At 58.6% G+C, this 17,530-nt stretch overlaps 1 protein-coding gene across 6 annotated transcripts in view; it reads right to left on the reverse strand.

Annotated features, from left to right (window-relative positions):
* Positions 1-17,530, reverse strand: part of PSD (pleckstrin and Sec7 domain containing) — a 46,862-nt gene that overhangs the window by 5,610 nt on the left and 23,722 nt on the right. For 4 of the 6 annotated variants that reach the window (XM_049810958.1, XM_049810961.1, XM_049810957.1 and 1 more), the window contains exons 6-11: positions 13,516-13,716; positions 12,919-12,999; positions 12,266-12,378; positions 11,399-11,457; positions 10,771-10,860; positions 1,020-1,063 (exon numbers count right to left, since the gene is read on the reverse strand). In XM_049810958.1, coding sequence (XP_049666915.1) covers positions 1,020-1,063; positions 10,771-10,860; positions 11,399-11,457; positions 12,266-12,378; positions 12,919-12,999; positions 13,516-13,716 — 588 coding nt within the window. The remainder of the gene's footprint in view (positions 1-1,019; positions 1,064-10,770; positions 10,861-11,398; positions 11,458-12,265; positions 12,379-12,918; positions 13,000-13,515; positions 13,717-17,530) is intronic. The other 2 variants (XM_049810962.1, XM_049810960.1) reach the window with 1 other exon arrangement.

Genomic DNA, 17,530 nt, shown 5'->3' on the forward strand with positions numbered 1-17,530 from the left:
GCGAGGAACCTTTTTGGACAGAACTGGGACTGATGCCAGCCAGGCTGATGAGCCAGAGGCCATGGAAGAGCAGCACCCTGAGGCTTGGCACTACCACAGCCCCCCCAGCCTGTGGTATATGGGCTAGCAGGTCCCTGGCTGGCAGGAGAGAGGGTCTAGAAGGGACCCCCCCCCAGAGAAAGTCCCAGGCTATGGTCCCCACACCTTCAGGGCAGCAGTCGGACTATGGGGCTCAGAGCCACCAGCAAAGGGGTGTTGGGACCCTGCAGGCAGCACCAGCCCGGGGCAGGAGCAGGTGCGGGCAGGATGTAGGCAGCCCCTGCAGCAGGAGGTGGCAGGCCCCTGCTCACCCTCTGCCTCCAGGTCACAGGCCCCTTGTGCCGCGGGCAGGCTGCCGTGGGCAGACCGCATCGGTGCCGCTCCCCCTGCCCGGCAGGAAGATGTGGGAGCCCAGAGCTGCTGCCTCCCCCCTCCCTCAGACCTGCTCGCTGCTAATTAAACCCCTCAGCATCTGCCGGCGTCTCCATGGCAGCAGCCCGAGCGCATTGGCTCAGTGCTGGCGGTACCGCCGGGCTGATTAATCCCCGCAGCGCGGGCGCTGCCGCTCCTGCTGCTGGAGATGGCAGCTGTGGGCGAGGGTGCGGGCACCTTGCAGGGCCCCAGCACAGCTACGGTCCCCCCAGAGCCTGCCTGCTCCCACCCCAGGCACAGCCGCCAAGGCATGAACCAACACCAAAGCTGCAGGGAACTCGCCTCAGGCAGCCTTCCCCCAGCACACCGGGGCAGGGTACCCATGGAGGTGCTGTTGCCTGCACCCCCAGCTCAGCCCAGCCCAAGCTCCCTCTCCCTCCCACATCCCCGCAGGAGCACCTGCCCTGCAGCATCACGGCTGGTGCTGCCTCTGGGGCAGGGTGATGCTCTGGTGAGGAGGGCGTCAGGGGTGAGGAAACCTCCCGCACCAGCAGCGTGGCCCCACTGTCTGCCCAGCCGTCAGTATTCCCCTGGGGGGGGTTACTCACATGGCCCACTGCAGCTTCTCATTCTTGATGGAGCCATACAGCGCCTGCAGAGAGAAGAGTGGGGCTGTCAGCAGGAGAGTGGTGCTGGGCCAGGGGGCTGCTCTGGGGGATGGAGGGGGCACATTAGGCTGACTCAGAGGCACTAGAGGTTAAGGCAACCCCAGGTCAGTTCATCCTGGTCCAGCCCTGTTCTGGCTGGGCCAGCCGACTGACCTTGTTTCAGGCCTACAGACACCTTCTTCTGGGTACCTGCAAGCCCACACACACGGCAGGCACGGTGCTGGGGACAGCCCTGGCTGTCTCCCCTCTTCTCCTCCCTCTTTACCTGCCTGTGACAGTGGCACAGCATTAGCAGCACGATGGCGAGGCGCACTGAACATTTCCAAGTCCTTGGGAGAGCTGCTTCTCCCTGCTCCAAGGTGACCTATGCTGGCCAAAAGGATAGCCTTCAGGAGGCCTGGGCCCCAGACGAGCAAGCCTTTGGGCCAGACTTCGATGGTGCATGTCTGCACCTTGCTCGGTGAGACCTCAGCCTGCTCCAGGGCATCCAGCAGGCTCCGTGCCACAACACACCACAGCCAGCGACCTCCCTGCCATCGGCCACCTGCCCTGGGCTGGCAGTGGTCGATTCGTGGCAGCACCCAGTGCTCTGTAGCGATGTGATCCTCCTGCAGGAGCACACTTAGACTTCCAGAGAGACTTCAGCGTGGCACTGGCAGAGACACCAGCACGCTGTCATTCATGAGGCCCTCAGAGAACCTTGTGGCTGGTCAAGGCAGGATGGTGTTTGCCTACTGCTGGGCTGCTGCTGCTTGGAATGGCTGTGGCCTGTCCCTACCCCCTCCCCAGCAAGCCCGAAGCACCCTGCCCCCCCTGGGGACCCAAACACCACTGAGTTGAGCAAGGCAGGACCTACTGCCTCCATCTAAGCACAGGAACAAGCTAAGCTTGCCTGCAGCGGGATGCTCCAGATCCCCACTCCCAAGTGTTTGTCCAGTCTGAGCTGGGCACAAGCCAGAAGCACTCAGCACGGCTCTGCAGCCGGAGAGGCTCCAGTGAGGGCTTCAAGACAGTGCTCGCAGAGGGCTTTGGAGCAAGATCTGGAAGGCATCATCCTTGGAGGAAAATAATCAAGTCTCGCACAGGCTGTTCAGGCAGCTGTCAACATCCATCACTGGGCCAGAGACTGCTGCTGAGAGATCTTGCTGGTGGCTGAGAAAGTACAACTGGAGGCCTGTAGGGGCCCAGGAAAGCTAGCCAGCAGACAGGGCCCAGCAGTGTCTGGGGAAGGGACATCCACCACTCCCCCAAGAGGCGCAGCGGCCAGGACGGAGTGGGGACCCAGCTTCTCCCACACTTTCCCGTTGGGGAAACACTGGCATAGCACCAGCTTGCTTCTCAGAGGAACTGCCCCAATCTAGCAGGCAGAAAGCAGGGTTCAGTTTTCTCCCGGGAAGACAGGGGGCTCATGGAGGGGGCACAGCCTCACACCTGAGAGGCAATTAGACCCCAGCCCCATTTATGCAGACCAAGTGCCAGAGGGGCAGGATGCTGAGGTGTGAGCAGGGGGTACCCACCAGCAGGCTGGCAGCGAAGTGGCCAGAGGAGCACAGGTTGCAAAGAGACCTAGAGAAGAGCCTGCAGGAAAAAAACCAATCCAAAGTCCTGCAGAACATAACTTGGGAGCAGAGCAGGGGGAGAAGCACGCATTTCAGAGCAATGTAGATGATAAGGAGTCACCACGGGAAACAGAAGGGAAGGGATCTTACTCACTGCTGGGGATGCAGCCGAAAGATGCTGAGAACCAACAGTCACAAAAAGGAGACTGAAAAAATGGCACAGAGAAATGGGGACTGGAAACTGCGGAAAAGCTCCTCGAAAGAGCAGGCAGAATGGGATGCGTGGCTTGGCTTCCACCCGGCTCAGTGGCAATAGAGAAAGGGGTCAGTCAGCTCCCTGTCCACAAGGAAGAGAGACGTGAGCCAGCTGAGTGGGGATTTTGGAAGGCAGGGTGAGGCACCATACCAGAGGGGACTGTGGCCCCCAGGTCCCCAGCCCCACGCAGGGCTTGTGGGAGGATTGCTGCTAAACACCAAGTAAATGAACTGTTGTCAGAAGTTGCTTGAGGAGTAATTCTGGATGGCACAGTGCCAGAGAACAGCCCAGCAGAGCACTGCACTACAAAAACCTGAGCGCTGGGACTGTCAGTGAACACTTCAAAGGCTGAACTGCCTTGTGGCTTCAAAAGGTTCCAGCCGCCCTGCTACAAGTCCTGGCAGCATCTCACAAGCCTGTTGTGGGCAGAAGCTGCCAAGTACCCCCACCTCAGAGACAGGGAGCAGGGGCTGCTCAGCACTCCTGTGTGGGGGGACAGTGAGAGACAAACAGGGTGACTGGGGGGATTGAGAAGGCAATGCAAAGCTTTACGTCTACGCTTAAATCCTGCCAAGACTCTGCTTGGCTAAATGCCACCCCCAGCTGACACCGGTCTCAGGAACAAAGCTGGTGGACTCAGCCCAAGTCCAGCCACAAAGCATCCTGCTTTTCTGGTCCCATGGCAGTACCACTGCCTGTCAGTCCACTAAACTCTGGGCTTTTTGGTGCACATACCATTTCTGCTGGGGAAGCACAGGTGGCACAGGCTCCTGAAGCCTAACTCACAACAATGTCAGCAGAGACCAGAGACACCAGTGTCATCACTCAGCAGGTCCCTCTCTCCAGGCTGTCTGCTCCATGGATTCATTCCCTCTGGGCCAAAAGGACAGCACCTCTTGGCACCTCTGAACTTGCAAGCACTGCCCAAGAGAATGCAGGGCCCTGGCCCCATGCCACCATGGCCGACCCGAAGTGTGATTGGGGTTCTTTGTCATCGCCGGGTTATGAGCTCACTGCTGCAGCATGCCAGGCCAGCCAGCCAGCTCTGCCCTAGACATGCGCAACACCGTAGAGACCTAGGAATATACTGTCCCAGAGGGATTTCCAACTGAATCAACAACATCTTTCTTTGGTGCGCTCCCTCCCAAAAGTGGGCTTAGGGGACGTCCCTGAGTCCTTCTCTAGCAAACGTCTCCAGGAGGGGTGGGGGGCTGCACTGGGCAAGAGGCAGGTGGCTCTGATGCTCCAGCGCAGCCTTAGCACCAGCCCTGCTGGGGACAGCCCTACGCAAGCAGGGCAGGGAGAAGATGTCCCCCTTCAGCTCCTCAGCTCAGAGGAGACCAGAGGGGAGTGCTGGTTTGGGGAGCCGGGCAGCAAGCTGGCCTGGACAGAGCTTTGGCACAGATGGGACTGTACCAAGGGTTGTAGCCCAGCACTCAAGTAACAGAGGAGGGTTAAGGCAGGAATTTAGGCATCCAGTAGAAGGTTTTAACCCTTTCTGAGGTGCCTGTTTTATGGATCATAACTCTTACAGACATGTCCCCTTTCCAGTCTGCTAGTTCCTGTGCTAAGCAACACAGTGCTCAGCTCTCAGTGCTGCAAGATGCCCTGTGCAGGTCAAGGCTCCTCTTCGTCCTGCTGGCCCTGTGACCAGCCACGGCTGCATGACATTCTGCGAGACAGACTTCACAGCCACCAAGCACCCTCCCTGCAGTCCTTCTCCCTCTCTCTGTGCCTGGCAGCATTTCAATACGAGAGCTCAATTGCTGGCTTTCCCCAACTTTTCCTTCGCAAAATACCTTTCTCTACACCCAGCCACAAAGCTCCGTCAGGTCCCCCAGGCACCCAGACCCACCAGCTGCGCAGATACAAACAGCACAGTCGGATCAGGGCTGTGTGTCAGTTGGAACCGTACCTATGTCAGGTCCCTAATTCACCTTTGCGGCACCCCCCACCCCCCCCATCTGCTGCCTGCCCAGCATGCACAACCCCCATGCTCAAGAACAACTCATCAACTGGCACACACCAACCCTTCTGCGCACACCCCATGTCCCCCCCTCCCCTCCACTGCAGAGGGACTCCTGTGTGCACACAGAGCAGAGTGACTTGGGGACAGACTTTTTTCCCCGTAGGATGGGCTGCCACAGGTACAGTGTCCTGTGTGTCACCTTCCACCCTGCTGCAGGCAGCAACAGCAGGCACTGGGAGACAGCCACCCATCCCTGCCCCACACTTTTGACTCGGCAACATCATCAGCTGCACCAACCTCTTTTAAAACATTCCTTGTCCAGCCAACTACCACCCCCAGGATGGGAGACCCCTCTATCCCTCCCAGTGCAGCCCCACCGCACATGAAGCAGCGACCAAACGTCTCCCTTCCAACTGCATGCTTCCATCTGAGTGAGTGCGTCACAACTTAATGCTGCCCCCAGACCGTACTGCGCTATGACAGCATCGCTGCTTGGCACGGCCCTGATGTCCCCACCGGGCTGGTTTTGACCACGGGGGCAGCCCAGGCGGCTCTGGGGTACTCCTGCTTGCTTTGCCCCAGCCTGCCTGCAAAGCAGGGGCCGGTGAGGACTCTTCTCTCGCTGCCGCGTCGGAGGCAGGCACCCGACCGAGGTAGGACGTGCCCAGAGACACCCTGTTCGCTTCTCCCCACCTAGGACCGATGCACACCAGTGTAACACCTCCCGATCGGATGTGGGCTCACAGCGAGCAAGCTCTTGGCGGTAAAAAGCCCTTTGTGTCCAGGCAGCCGCTCCTTCCCCTCCAGCTCCACTCGGCTGGGAGCCGGGGCTGCGGGGCTGCCCCTCTGCGCTGCCTTGCGGGCTCTCCCCGCCACCCCAGCCGGGTGCCAGTCTGCCGTGGCCGGGCTGACACGGCTCAGCGCAGCCCTTGGCGGGGAGCCCGCAGAGCTTGTCACTTATGCTAAGCTGGAGGGCTGGTCCCAGCGGTACGGCTCTGTCCTGGATTCTTCTCGCAGCGATGTTTTCGAGCAAGCGTTGCTGTCAAACCACGGTAAGCGGCGCAATGTCACCCAGGTCTCGCCGTGCTCCCGCTACCCTCGTGCTCGGGGTGGGATGGGGGGAGAATGGCAGGGTCGGAGAGGGGGACCCTCGGGCGGCGGGGGTCTGATGGGCACCCGGCTCCGCAGAAAGCAGGCAGGGGAGGGAGATGGGGCTGGCTGCTCGCTACATCCACGCCAGGGCTGAGGCTCTCGCAGCGGGCGGGCGGGCCGGCGGGCCGGCCGGCCGCTGTCCGGGCGTGTCCGTCCGTCCGTCCGCCCGCCCGTGTCCCCGCCGGGGCGCAGGGCACTGCGCATCCCCCCGCGGCGCCGCCCGCTCCGCCGGCCCCGCCGCTTACCGGCTTCTTCTTGCGGCGGCTCTGGAGGCGGCTGACCACCAGGTCGGTGTAGAGCACCGGCTTGAGGGTGCGGGAGCGCTGGGGCCAGCCGTAGCAGAAGGTCTCCACGCCGCGGTAGTTGCGCCCGTAGCGCACCGAGCACATGGAGCGGGACCGCATGCGCCCCGCGCTGCTGTTGATGCTGTTGACGCCGATCATCCTGCCGGCGGCGGCGGGGGCGGTGGCGGGGTGCCCGGCGGCCCTGCCCGGCCCTGCCTGCCCTGCCTGCCGCGGCCCGCTCCGCCGCCGCCGCCTGTTGAAGCCGGGCCGCGCCGGGCAGGACTCGGCGGCTGCTGCCCGACAGGGGCGGGGCCCCGCCCCGCCCCGCCCCGCCCGCCGCAGCCAATGGCGACCCGCGGCGCCCGGCCGAGCCGAGGCGGGCCGAGCCGAGGCGGGCCGGGCCGGGCCGGGCCGAACGGTGGAGCCGGGCCCGCGGAGGCAGCGGCCAGCACCCCGCGCCAGTAGGACACCGTCCCCGGCACTGATGCCCCCGGGGCACCAGCTGGCCGTCCCTGCCTCCTTTCCGTCCCAGCAGGGAGAGCGGGAGCAGGTGGCTGGAGCCTCCTGGGCTCACGGGGCTGGGGGGCAGCGGCGGAGGTGACACCTCCTGGCTCCAGCGGCCAGGCGGCACCTCCACTCTGTGCCAGCTGGGAAAGCTCCAAAGCTGCTGCGGCAGCCCAGCCCGCACCAGGGACCTCCAAAGGGCTGAGCTGGCAGGAGATGGGCCCAGCGGAGATGTGCTCAGATCTTCCATCTTCAGTGCCTACCCCACGCTTAACCCTCCTGCCCGTCCTTTCGAGGTAAGGCCACAAAAAGCAGTAGCTGAAGCCGCTCAGCTGGTTAAGGGCAGGACATAGGTGCTCCAGGCAGCTGTTCCCGTCAAGAGGGCTGGGCATCCTTGCAGAAGGCATGAGGATCGATGTGTAATTTAGTTAGGTTTGACTGAGTAGGAGATGCAGCCAGTGGAGAAGCGGAAATTTTCCACTCTGTCCTAACTGCTTGGCATAGGGATCACTGGGCAAAACTTGCGAGGGAGGGGGCATGGGTGCCTGGCCCATCAGACGTGCCGTGCCACCCCTGAGGCCGGGGCGAGCCACGGGAGACAGGGGCAGGGCAGTGCATTGCACCCAGGGGAAACAGGCAAAAAAAAAAAAATAGCCCGGGGGATTAGACTGAGCAAGCGTTCCTGTGATAACAGCTCAGAGGTGGGACCCGGGCTTTCTTCCCACATTGCTAATCACTTACCCAGCACTCTGAGCGTCTGAGCTTTGCTGCTGTGCCTCCAAGCTGGAAGGTGGGGGCCCATCCTACCTTCCTCCCCCGGGGACCCGACTGCATTGTCAAGCTTAATTCATTAAAATCTGTGAAGTGCTCTGGGCTCCTAGGCTGGAAGGCAGCACAGATCTGGCTCACTCCTGTAATCGCTAAGCAGCACTGAGGAGAAATGAGGTCTGATTTGGCCATACTGTGTTGCTGCCAGCCAGCAAAGCACAAGGTTAAGCTAAAAGAGTAAGGAAAGTGGGGAACAAACTGATCAATCATGTAAAGGTCAAATCCACATCTGAAATATAACAGACAACCAGCAACAGTGAGTGAAATCCCAGGGGGTCTAGGCTAAAATCACATCAACAAGAGAAGAGCAACATCTCAAGAGCTAACCAAAATACCACCAGCTCCAGGATGTCCTGCTTCGCCTACTTCCTTGCTGTGTGGACAGGTGCCTTCATTTGGCCACAGGAGTTCAGGTCCAAGCCTGCAGACATGGGCACCCTCAGGCATGCTGTTATACGGGTTCTTATACCCCCAGCATGGCTCCCTGCCCCAGTGGGGAGGACACCTGAAATGGAGACCTGGGCAGCCCTGCCTGCCGCGTACGATTCTCCAGAGGAGCCCTCAGAGCCAGAGAAAAGGGTTTCCAGCAGCAGTGCCAGTAAGGCATCACTGCCTTAGCTCTACCAGCAGTGCTGTGCAGGGCACAGCAAGGCACTGCCAGTGAGGGGGATGCGGTGCTCAGCTGTGAAAGCACAGGCTTTCAAGTGTTTTCGTTTCTTCTGCATAAAACTGGGATTGTTTACATGTATTATCTGGTAGCAGATAAAGTTCTTGTCTGACTCAAGCTGCCTCCCGCTCTCAGGCATCATGCTGCGTTTATCTTGGGACTCCCTTCAGCCAGAGACAAGGGGTGTGCCCAGGCTCCCCACGGGTCTGTTCGCAATGCCGCTCCCAGAGTCAGAGGGGATGATGGCCTTGTGTCCCCTGCAGCCACCTAGGACCTGCCCTGCTGTCCCCATTCCCTGGTGGCGAGTGCTGTGGGTGAGGAGCCCTCCAGCTCTGAAGCCTGTGGGGTAGCAGCCTACGCTGTCTCCCCAGGCAGGATTGGAAGAGCCCCCAGGACCCTTCTTCTGCACTGCTGGAGCTGCCCAAGACCCAGGCCTGAGCTTTGGGAAGCTCCTGTGAAGCCTGCCAGCCCTTCCCCTCCCCTGCTGCCCTTAGGAAATGCGTGTGCTCCTGGAGCGCTAAAATTAGCCAGCCGGCTGTGCAGCAGGCTTGCATAGGAGCCTCAGTCCCCAGGCACGGCCTGCCAGCCAAGTCCACTGAGGAAGCAGCATCCTACCTGGGGTAACAGGGCTAGCGCAGGCTGACACAGGGAAGGCAGTGGGAGAGCCTTTCCCCATTTCACTGCCCCCTAAGCCTGTGCGGGGACCAAAGCACCGAGTGGCCAAAAGCAGCGGGCAGAAGGGAGAGGGTGTCTTCTCTGGCTGAGCCCGGCAAAGGCTGCCCAGGAGAGGCACAGCCCCTTCAGGTGCCACTCCTTGCCAGCCCCCTCCCCAGCACAGGCCAACAGCACTTTTCCCATCTCACGCACCCCAGGACCCTGCTCCCCCTTGTAGGGGCAGGGGCTCCCTGAAGCAGAGCGGTGCTTCAGGCGAGGAGCTGCAGCCTGCCCTGCATGTGGCTCCTCATGCTGCCTTTCGCTTCCCCCTCCCCAGCATGGCTCCTGTACAGAGGCGGCTGAAAAGCAGCGGTGGGAAGCACTGCAGCTGCAGAGGGAACAGGCCATTTTTAGCAGAGCAGCCTCCCCGCTGCTGGGCTGCAGGCAGAGCTGTGCAGGGTTATGCTGCAGCCTCCCCCCACTCTCTTACACCCAGCAAAGGTCTTGGCCCCTACCCATGAGAGAAAGGCTGTAGCTTCGTGACACTTCCTCTCTGCCCTATTTCCCACTGGCTGGGATCTGATGGGCTAACTTGATCTCACGTGTTTAAACTGCTAGTACATTTTGGGGTGAAGTTTAACGGGGATGGGGCAGTGCCTGAAGTGTGATTACCCAACCGTGGGGTGCCAGGAGCTGCAAAGGGAGCCTGCAGAACTCAGATGCTCCAGGGTGCAGCAGTACTGGAGGGCTGGGGTTCAGGGTCCTCCTTTTGGATGCTTCTATTCCATGTCGGGTGCTTAAAGCCTTTTCTGGAGCTGGGTTTAAAATTAGAGGAGAATTTTTCTTCAGTAACTCCTTTTCATGGTGAAGCGTGGGCTGAGAGGGAGGACAGCCCTATTGAGAGCTGCTGGTAACCCCTTAATGATGGGGTGAGCGACGCAGCCAGGAATAGACCCACAGAGGCTGAAAAGGGAGCTCAGCTTTTCACCCTCTGTTGCCTTTTTTCATCAACTATCTCCCCCCATCGTGGCTCCAGCACCTTGTGGAAACCCATCTTCCACATCATGAGTATTTACCAACCATAGTGCTTCACCGACAGCAATGGTTGCTGTCCATGGGAGCTAAGCCTATTCCCAGGGCCTGAGACAGGGAGACAGCAGCTCAGAAAACCCTCCCGAGAGCAGGCAATGCCAGAGAAGCGCAGCATTCCAAGACCAAAGGTGCTCACTGAACACTGCCTGTCCTGGCCAAGCCCCGCTGGGAACTGGGTCAGGCAGGCAGGGAGAAGGCAGGAGTCCCCCAATCACACCAGTGCGGTAAGTTCCATCTCTGGGTCTTTAACCACCAGCCTACCCTCCCCATCGCCATGCCTTGCCCATGTCACCGGAAATGTTCCCTCTGCCACCAGAGATGGCTCCAGTCCCAGGGCCTGGCCACAGCTTTGGGGTCCAGTACTCCAGGGAGCCAGGAAGAGCCGAGTACCATGGGGCTGACACCACAAAGCCTCTGGCTGCAGCTGGGCAGACCAACCCTAGTAAGCTGCCCCCACACGTGCCCCCTTGCCTGCGATGCAGGCACAGCAAGAGCAGCAAGGGAATCAGGACCCCAGCTGGAGCTCCAGCATCCTCCTGGGGGAATGGGGCAGCCCACATTCCCCTCAGTAAGCAGGAGGAAAACTGCGAGCCAAGGGACCAACACCATTCCTCCATAAGAGTGGACACATTCATTGCATCCCACGTAGCCATCCATGTCATCCTGCCCAAAGCTCTCACTTTTGTTCCTGCTGCTTGGCTGGCCAGGAAGAGTGACCAAATTTACCTTGAGCAGCTCCTTGGGGAAGTCAGTGCCTCCGTTGAGTCCCTCCAAGTTGCCAATGAAGTCAGAGCAGGACATTCTCTTCCCAATGTTCTGGGGGAGCCAGGGGGAGAGAAATGTGGGGGTTACCTTTGGGTCAGGGACTGATGCTGGCTGGAGTAGGTCCCAGAGCCCAGGAACAGACCCCCCCACTTCTGCAGCAGGGTGAGAGACCAGCCAGTTCTCAGGGAGGCTGCTTGCAGGTGCTTGCTGCTGGCTTTGCCTAGACCCCAGAAGCTTTAAATAGCTTCCTTTTTCTAAGTTGGTGCTACCCACTTCTGATAGCAGCTGGTTTTGGACTCTCACTCCCACCTTCTCTCCCTGTCCACTTTTCTGTCCTCATCCCATCTCCACATCTTCCAGCTCAGCACACCTCCTCCAAAGCCCCACTCTCTCCTTCGCCAGCCCAGCCTCTCATTCAGCCTTTCTCCTCCCTCCTCCCCAGACACGTTAGGGGTGACCAGGGCCCCATGCCTCCTGCTCACATGGCTCTGTCCTTGCAAGTCCTCACTCTTCCCCCAGCACCTATGGTTCAGGGCAGCAGGGTCAGACAGTGCAGAGAGAGAAGGGGCCGATGGCAGTGGGAACTTACGTGTCCATGCAGATCTGTGTTTAGTAGCATCAGAGCACAGGTGAGAGTGTGGGCTCCATCTGCAGCACAAGCACAAGACAGGAATTAGAGTCCCCAGCTCAGCCCCACAGCTGGTGCTCCAGCCCCTCAGCATGCCAGGCAGGGCATGGGGGCTCCGAGCCCCCCTTCGCCTGCTCCTCCCACCCCAGGCACATGGGGGCAAGAGCAGTCAGCACAGCGCTGGCAGCATGTGGGTAAGTAGGTAGGAGGCCACTGAATTAAAGCTGGTCCCAAACCTGAGCATACAAACTCGCTTCCAAGCATGCAGCTCCTTCAGCCAGGCAGTGATACTGCGGCTAATCCTGCAGAGCATCTAGCATGGCAAGGTGGGACCGGCACAGCCCTCTGCCAGCCAGGCAGCATGAACCTCACTTGCCCCAGAGCCAGCCCAGAGCAGACCCAGCACGTGATTGCACACAGGAGAGGTGCAGAGACATGAAACAGTACTAAGTGGGTGTCTGTGCTTCCCGAGTGCTGGGCACCCGAGTTTTCTCACCTGGCTATTCCCTGAGCTGAGGGTCTGAAGGCTGTGGTCTATTTGGTGAGGAGGGCCTTCTTTTGCCTCTTGTGCTAATCTGCTCAAGGTCAGAATTAAGGACGGGTTGAGCCCTAATTATGCATGATCCAACCGCAGCAGTTTTTTTTAAAAAATAAAAATCTAACACATCTGTCATTTGCGGGAGATAACTGGGGCTGTCTCCTAAGGCGTCAGTACAGGCTCTCAGCATGCTCTCTGGTTTCAGTTTGAGCACCTTCACCGAGATGATGAATGCATGAGCTCGCTTGAAACGCACACACACGCACACACAGACACGCACAGTTTCTTACCCTCCGAAGAGATGGCATTGGGATTACACTCGTAATAGCGCTGGGAAAAATGAGCCAGCACTCGCTCCCGCTCTTGCGTCTCTCCCATCAAGGCCAACTCCTTCAGAAAGGACCTGAAGAAGCAGCAGCAGCGTTGGTCACACATGAAGCTCACCAGCAGCTTCTCCAACCCACCCTGCACCACAGTGGAGCTGTGCTTTCTGGTTTGGAGACTCCCCTGTGTGCTGGATGAAGCCCTGCCATTGCACATCCCTCCCAACCTGCTGCAGGACTCCCCTCCAAGCCTACAGCACCATACCCCAGTCAGCACATTGCAGAGACCTACAGCCAGCCCCAGGAAATACACCAGGAAAGGAGGTGGGGTAACATCAGGAGGGTCTGGGCTCAAGGCCTGGAATTCCAGTCCCAGGTGAACCTGACTGTCACCTGACTGCACTGACCATTGAGTTAAGACCACTTTCTTGGCTGTGCAGCTGAGAGACCACTTTGGGAAACACCCTCCCCTATTTAAGAGCTAAGAGGATCTCCAGGTGGGAATCACAGGGTCTCCCTGCTCCTGCAGATCTCTGTGTGACTGCGGAGGGCACAGTCTGCTGGGACCCCACTGGGGTGGCCACCACACATGCACACATGTACACGCATTCAGCCCTGACCTGAGAGCCTGGTCCAGGCTCATCCCCGTGAACACGAAGAACTTCAGGTACTCCCCTGCCACCATCCTGCTGAACTCATTGCTGAAATAGAAAAGGCGGGGGGGGGAGAGGCGAGAGTGGGATCAACCAGACCATGGGGACAGGCGAAGGCACACAGGGATGGGGTGGATTCTAGGAGGCTTGGAGCTCCCCATGGATGTGGGAAGCATGCCAAGGACAGAGACACCCCACACTCCCATGAAACTCAGAGGAGTCATGAACAGATCCAATGGGAATACTGGGCATGTAAGAGAAACTGGAGAAGCTAGAGCTGGAAGGGCCCGCAAGAGGTCAGTTAGCCATCCCCCTGCCCCAACACCTTACTGAAGCATCCAAGATGCAGTCATGGTAGGAAGGTACCAAAACCTGGACGTCTCCTAGGTTTTAAGACCTTTAGAGTGAACACCTGGTACAGATGTACCAATCACAGGGAGTGGGCTTTGGGGTCCTGCCAGCTATGCCCTGCCAGCCCAGTGCCCCACAAAGGTAGCAGCTGTGGGTGTACCGCACATACAGGTGGGCCCCTTGCAGAACAGAACATTCCTTGTGAATACCCACACGTACTTCTTCCCCAAGTGGCGGGCCACATCTGCTTTTTTAAAGCCATCCAGGTTGTAGAGCCTCTTGGCTAGGCGTTTGGCAGCCTCCAGGTCAGCCTTGTGCCCATTGGAGAGGGTGTCCGTGCTACCCAGGGCCAGCTGCTCCACGCTGTCCATCTCTGAGTCCGAGTCTGAAACCAACTGGCCCAGGGGGTGGTCACTGCAATGGGAAGGGACACTCCATGTTAGTCTGCCTACAGAACCTCTCCTTGTTCAGCTTCTCAGGAAATGCAGGTTCCTCACCCTGCTTCAGAGACCAGCTACTCACTGCTGGGACCCAGGATGAACAACACTGGTTAGAGACAGTCCGAGGTCAGGTCTGAGAGCTAAGGGAAGGTTTGGGGATGCAGCTGGAGGAGAGGTGGGGTGACAGGACAGCTCCAGTGACTGATGACTGGACCAAGGCACCCAAACCCATGTCCAAACTGGATGTGGAGAGGCAGGACTACTGCTCCGAAGTCCCCCACCCTGAGCCTGTGAAACTGCATGTGTGGGCTCAGGCTTTGCCAAGCTTAGCTGTAGCAGAGACTTGGAGCAGAAACATACACACATCACATGCTGTCCTACAGATCTGCACTAATTTTTTAACCTGGACAAACTCCTTGTGCTGCTCTCAAGTGTAGTTTCTGCCCGAGACAAAATGACTAGAATTTCTTCACTCACTTTTTCCCACCCACTGACTTCAAAGCACTTCACATAAGGGAAAATTGAGGGAGAAATGGTGAAGACGAATGAACCCCGCCCCCCAGCCTCCCAGCTCACAGTGGGGTGTACTGTCTTCTTCAGGCTGCCCATCAGCTCTCAGCCCACCATGCCTTAAATGGCCACATTAGGAGACACTCTTGGCTTAGCCCCTGAAGCAGTCTGACTCAGCGGTACAGAAGTTATCCCAACCAAAAAGCTGGTTGAATCTAATCAACAACGAACGTTAAGCAGCTCTGACCTCGCCCAAATTTTCTGGCAGCCCTCGCAATGTTCCAGTCTGATTTATTTTTAAAAGTCTCTAATTGACTTTGAAGAGGCCTGCTCTCCTGAGCCAATTACCCAGGCCAATCTCCTTGAGGCTCCCCTTCTTCCGCGAAGGGCAAGCCTCCTTGCTGCTCAGCGCTGCCCACCCCAAGGGAGCCCTGTGCAGCACTGATAGGCTGTCCCATGCCTCGGGGGGCTCTCGGGTGCCTTCCTCCCACCCTCCCAGCACCCCCAGCCAGTGTGCAGTGGGGGAAGCTGCTCTGTGCTCAAACCTGTGGGCCAGACACTTCCCTGGTGAAAGTGGCTCTGACACCCTGCAAGTCCCTCGGGAGATGCACCTGGCTCACTCCACTACAGAGCTTGGCAGTGCCAGGCAGTGATTGTCATAAGACTTGGATGGGTGGCCCAGGGCAGATCCGTGCCCATTTGGCACCAGTCGTCCCCAGGGAGCCTGTCCGTCACCCCATGCCACCCTGGTGGGAGCAGCCACAAAACGGGGCACAAGGTCACTAGGAGCTCACCAGCTCTGAGTCTGCCTGCTCTGGGGAGCTGCACTGGGCAGGAGGCTTCCAGCACCACTGTCCGCATCACCAGCACACCCCAGCACACCCCATCCCATGGGGATCCCCCCCACCTGCCTAAAACATCTCCTCCTCCCAAAGTAGGGTGGCTGCATCCAAAGGTGCCGCTAGCATGGGCCCTGGTGTCCGCTGCCCTCCAGCTGTGCCCGGCTGTGCCTGCACTGTCTGGCAGGGCCAAAGCTGCCCTGGGGAGCACCCAACAGCAGGACAGGCTGGGTGCTGCTGGGCCAGTGCTGGGCACACACCTCAGCCTCGCTTCAGCTCCTTGTGCAGCTCCAGCCACTGTGCCCTCAGCCAAGGACAGTGCTCACAGGCTCTTTGCTTCCCAGCAGCAGAGGAGATGAATTCATCCCAGCAACTGGCACCTGCCAGTCATGGGTTGTGGTGACTGTATTTTTTGCTAAAACTCTATCTGCTATCACAGGGTACAGGCACTGTTCCCTTTCCAGCCCAGTGGCTCCAAGGCTGCTTTTCCAGCCACAGGCTGAGCTACAAAACTCAAATGCACCCCTCCACCACTCCCTATGCTCCAACTGCACCTCCAGAGCAAGGGGCTGCTGACTCACCCTCTGAAGACCTTTTCATTCTCAACCACCATCACTGAAAAACTCCCAATACCCTTCTGGACCTTGCCTGTCCTGCCTGAGAGGTTGTCCTCCCTCACATGGCCAGTTCCTGGAGCCTCCAGGGGAAAACCTAGAGCTCTGAGTCTCGTCCTGTGACCTGTCTTGCCAGTCTGTGGTCCTCAGCTTTCCTACCTAGTACTGAGCATCCAGGCATGGGGCCATTTACAAAACCTCTCTTGTCCTTCAACATCTGCAGGCTCCCAACCTGTGGCTGCAATTCTTGCCATGCTTCTTGCAATGGGCATGCAGGGATCACAGCCTGGGTCTCAAAGCAGCTCTACGAGTGGGATCTGCTGTCCCCTCCCTCACCAAGTCTCCATACTGAGTTGGGGTTTTACACCAGTAAAGCATAACCTTGCTCTCAGGATGAGGCACTACCCAGCCATGCCATGAAATGTGTTTTCTTCCAACACTCAAGTCACTCTCATGCTGTTAAATACGGACCATCAGCGTGGATAGGCTGGGAGGGCCCCATTCGTGGCACCCATCTGTCACCACTCAAAGCCCCAGCTGACTTGGAGAATGGGCAGCTTAAAGAGAGAAAAGCAAGCCCAATCCTCAAGCGAATGGAGAACAGTGCAAAGAGCTGTGTCCATGTCTGAGGCAACTGAGGTGATGCTAATTTTCTTGCCAATGAGCTAATGTCTCAGGGTAGGTTTTTTTTAGTGAACTTTCTAAAGTGACATTTCAGTTTGGCTTGAAGAAACACTGTGATAATATTTTTTACATTAGTTACATTTTCAACCCGAGAGCTGGCCCACACTTGAGGACTAAAGATTGAAGTTGGTATTATGCAAGTAGCCTCAGCATGCCTGAAATGAGTCATCGCTGCTGCCCACCTAAGACAGCCACTGCTGCCCCCAACGTCACTGGGAGCACAGGTCCCCATGTCACCTCAGAGGTGTTCGCCAGAGAGCCCAGGTCCCCAGCACCTCTGTTAGCAGCAAGGAGGCACTTCTGGGGGTCTCTGCAAGGAAGGCATGTGATCCAGCTCAGGGCTTGCCCCGGGACAGTGGGTCTTCACCAACCACTTCCCACTCCAGCTCAGCATGAGCACCGCGTTGTGCTCCCAGCCCTGGGGAGCTGCTGCAGGACCACGGCCCTACTTGGGGCCACCACACCACAGACCCTCCTTCTCCAGGGCCAGATGCTTCTCCAGAGCCCAAATGTTCCTTCTAGGGGCTAAACACTCCTTTCCTTGAGCTGGATCCTTGTCTCATCCCAATGTTCCTCCTCTGGCTGACTGCCTGGAGCCCAGCAGGAGAGACCACAACACCTTCCCTGGCTGCAGTGCAGTGTGTCACTGCAGGAGCCCTGACACCCTCTTCTCTACTTTGCCACCACAAAGCAGGTTCACTTTGCACCATGTTCTCTCCATGAACCAGGAACAAATCTTCTCTCCTGGATGTGGGTTAGCAATAAGGTACTAGGTCAGCAAAGCCTGTCCCAGAGGGCTGACCTCCAGCTCCTGGCTGCCAGCAGGGATGTATCTGCATGGAGGGACCCTTCCCACACTGCCTCTGCATGGTGGGACCCTTACTGCACCAACACCCTGCTCCCCAGGAGCAGGGAAGGAGAGACATCCCTGGGGACAGGCTGGGCTGGGTGGTCATTGGTTTCAGCTGGGGGTGCTCAGCTGAGCTCCTGGGTTGTCCAGGGCCTGCCTGACACATTTCCAGGTAAGACACCTGCTGTAGGAAACTCAAAACCTCCAACCACAATCCAAGCACCACTTGGTCCCCATGGGAGGCTGGTTTGCATCCTGCATCATGACAGGACAGGGCAGGGAGCCTGGTCC

The sequence above is a fragment of the Accipiter gentilis genome, chromosome 9, assembly GCF_929443795.1.
Source record: "Accipiter gentilis chromosome 9, bAccGen1.1, whole genome shotgun sequence".
NCBI classification, from domain to species: Eukaryota; Metazoa; Chordata; class Aves; order Accipitriformes; family Accipitridae; genus Astur; species Astur gentilis.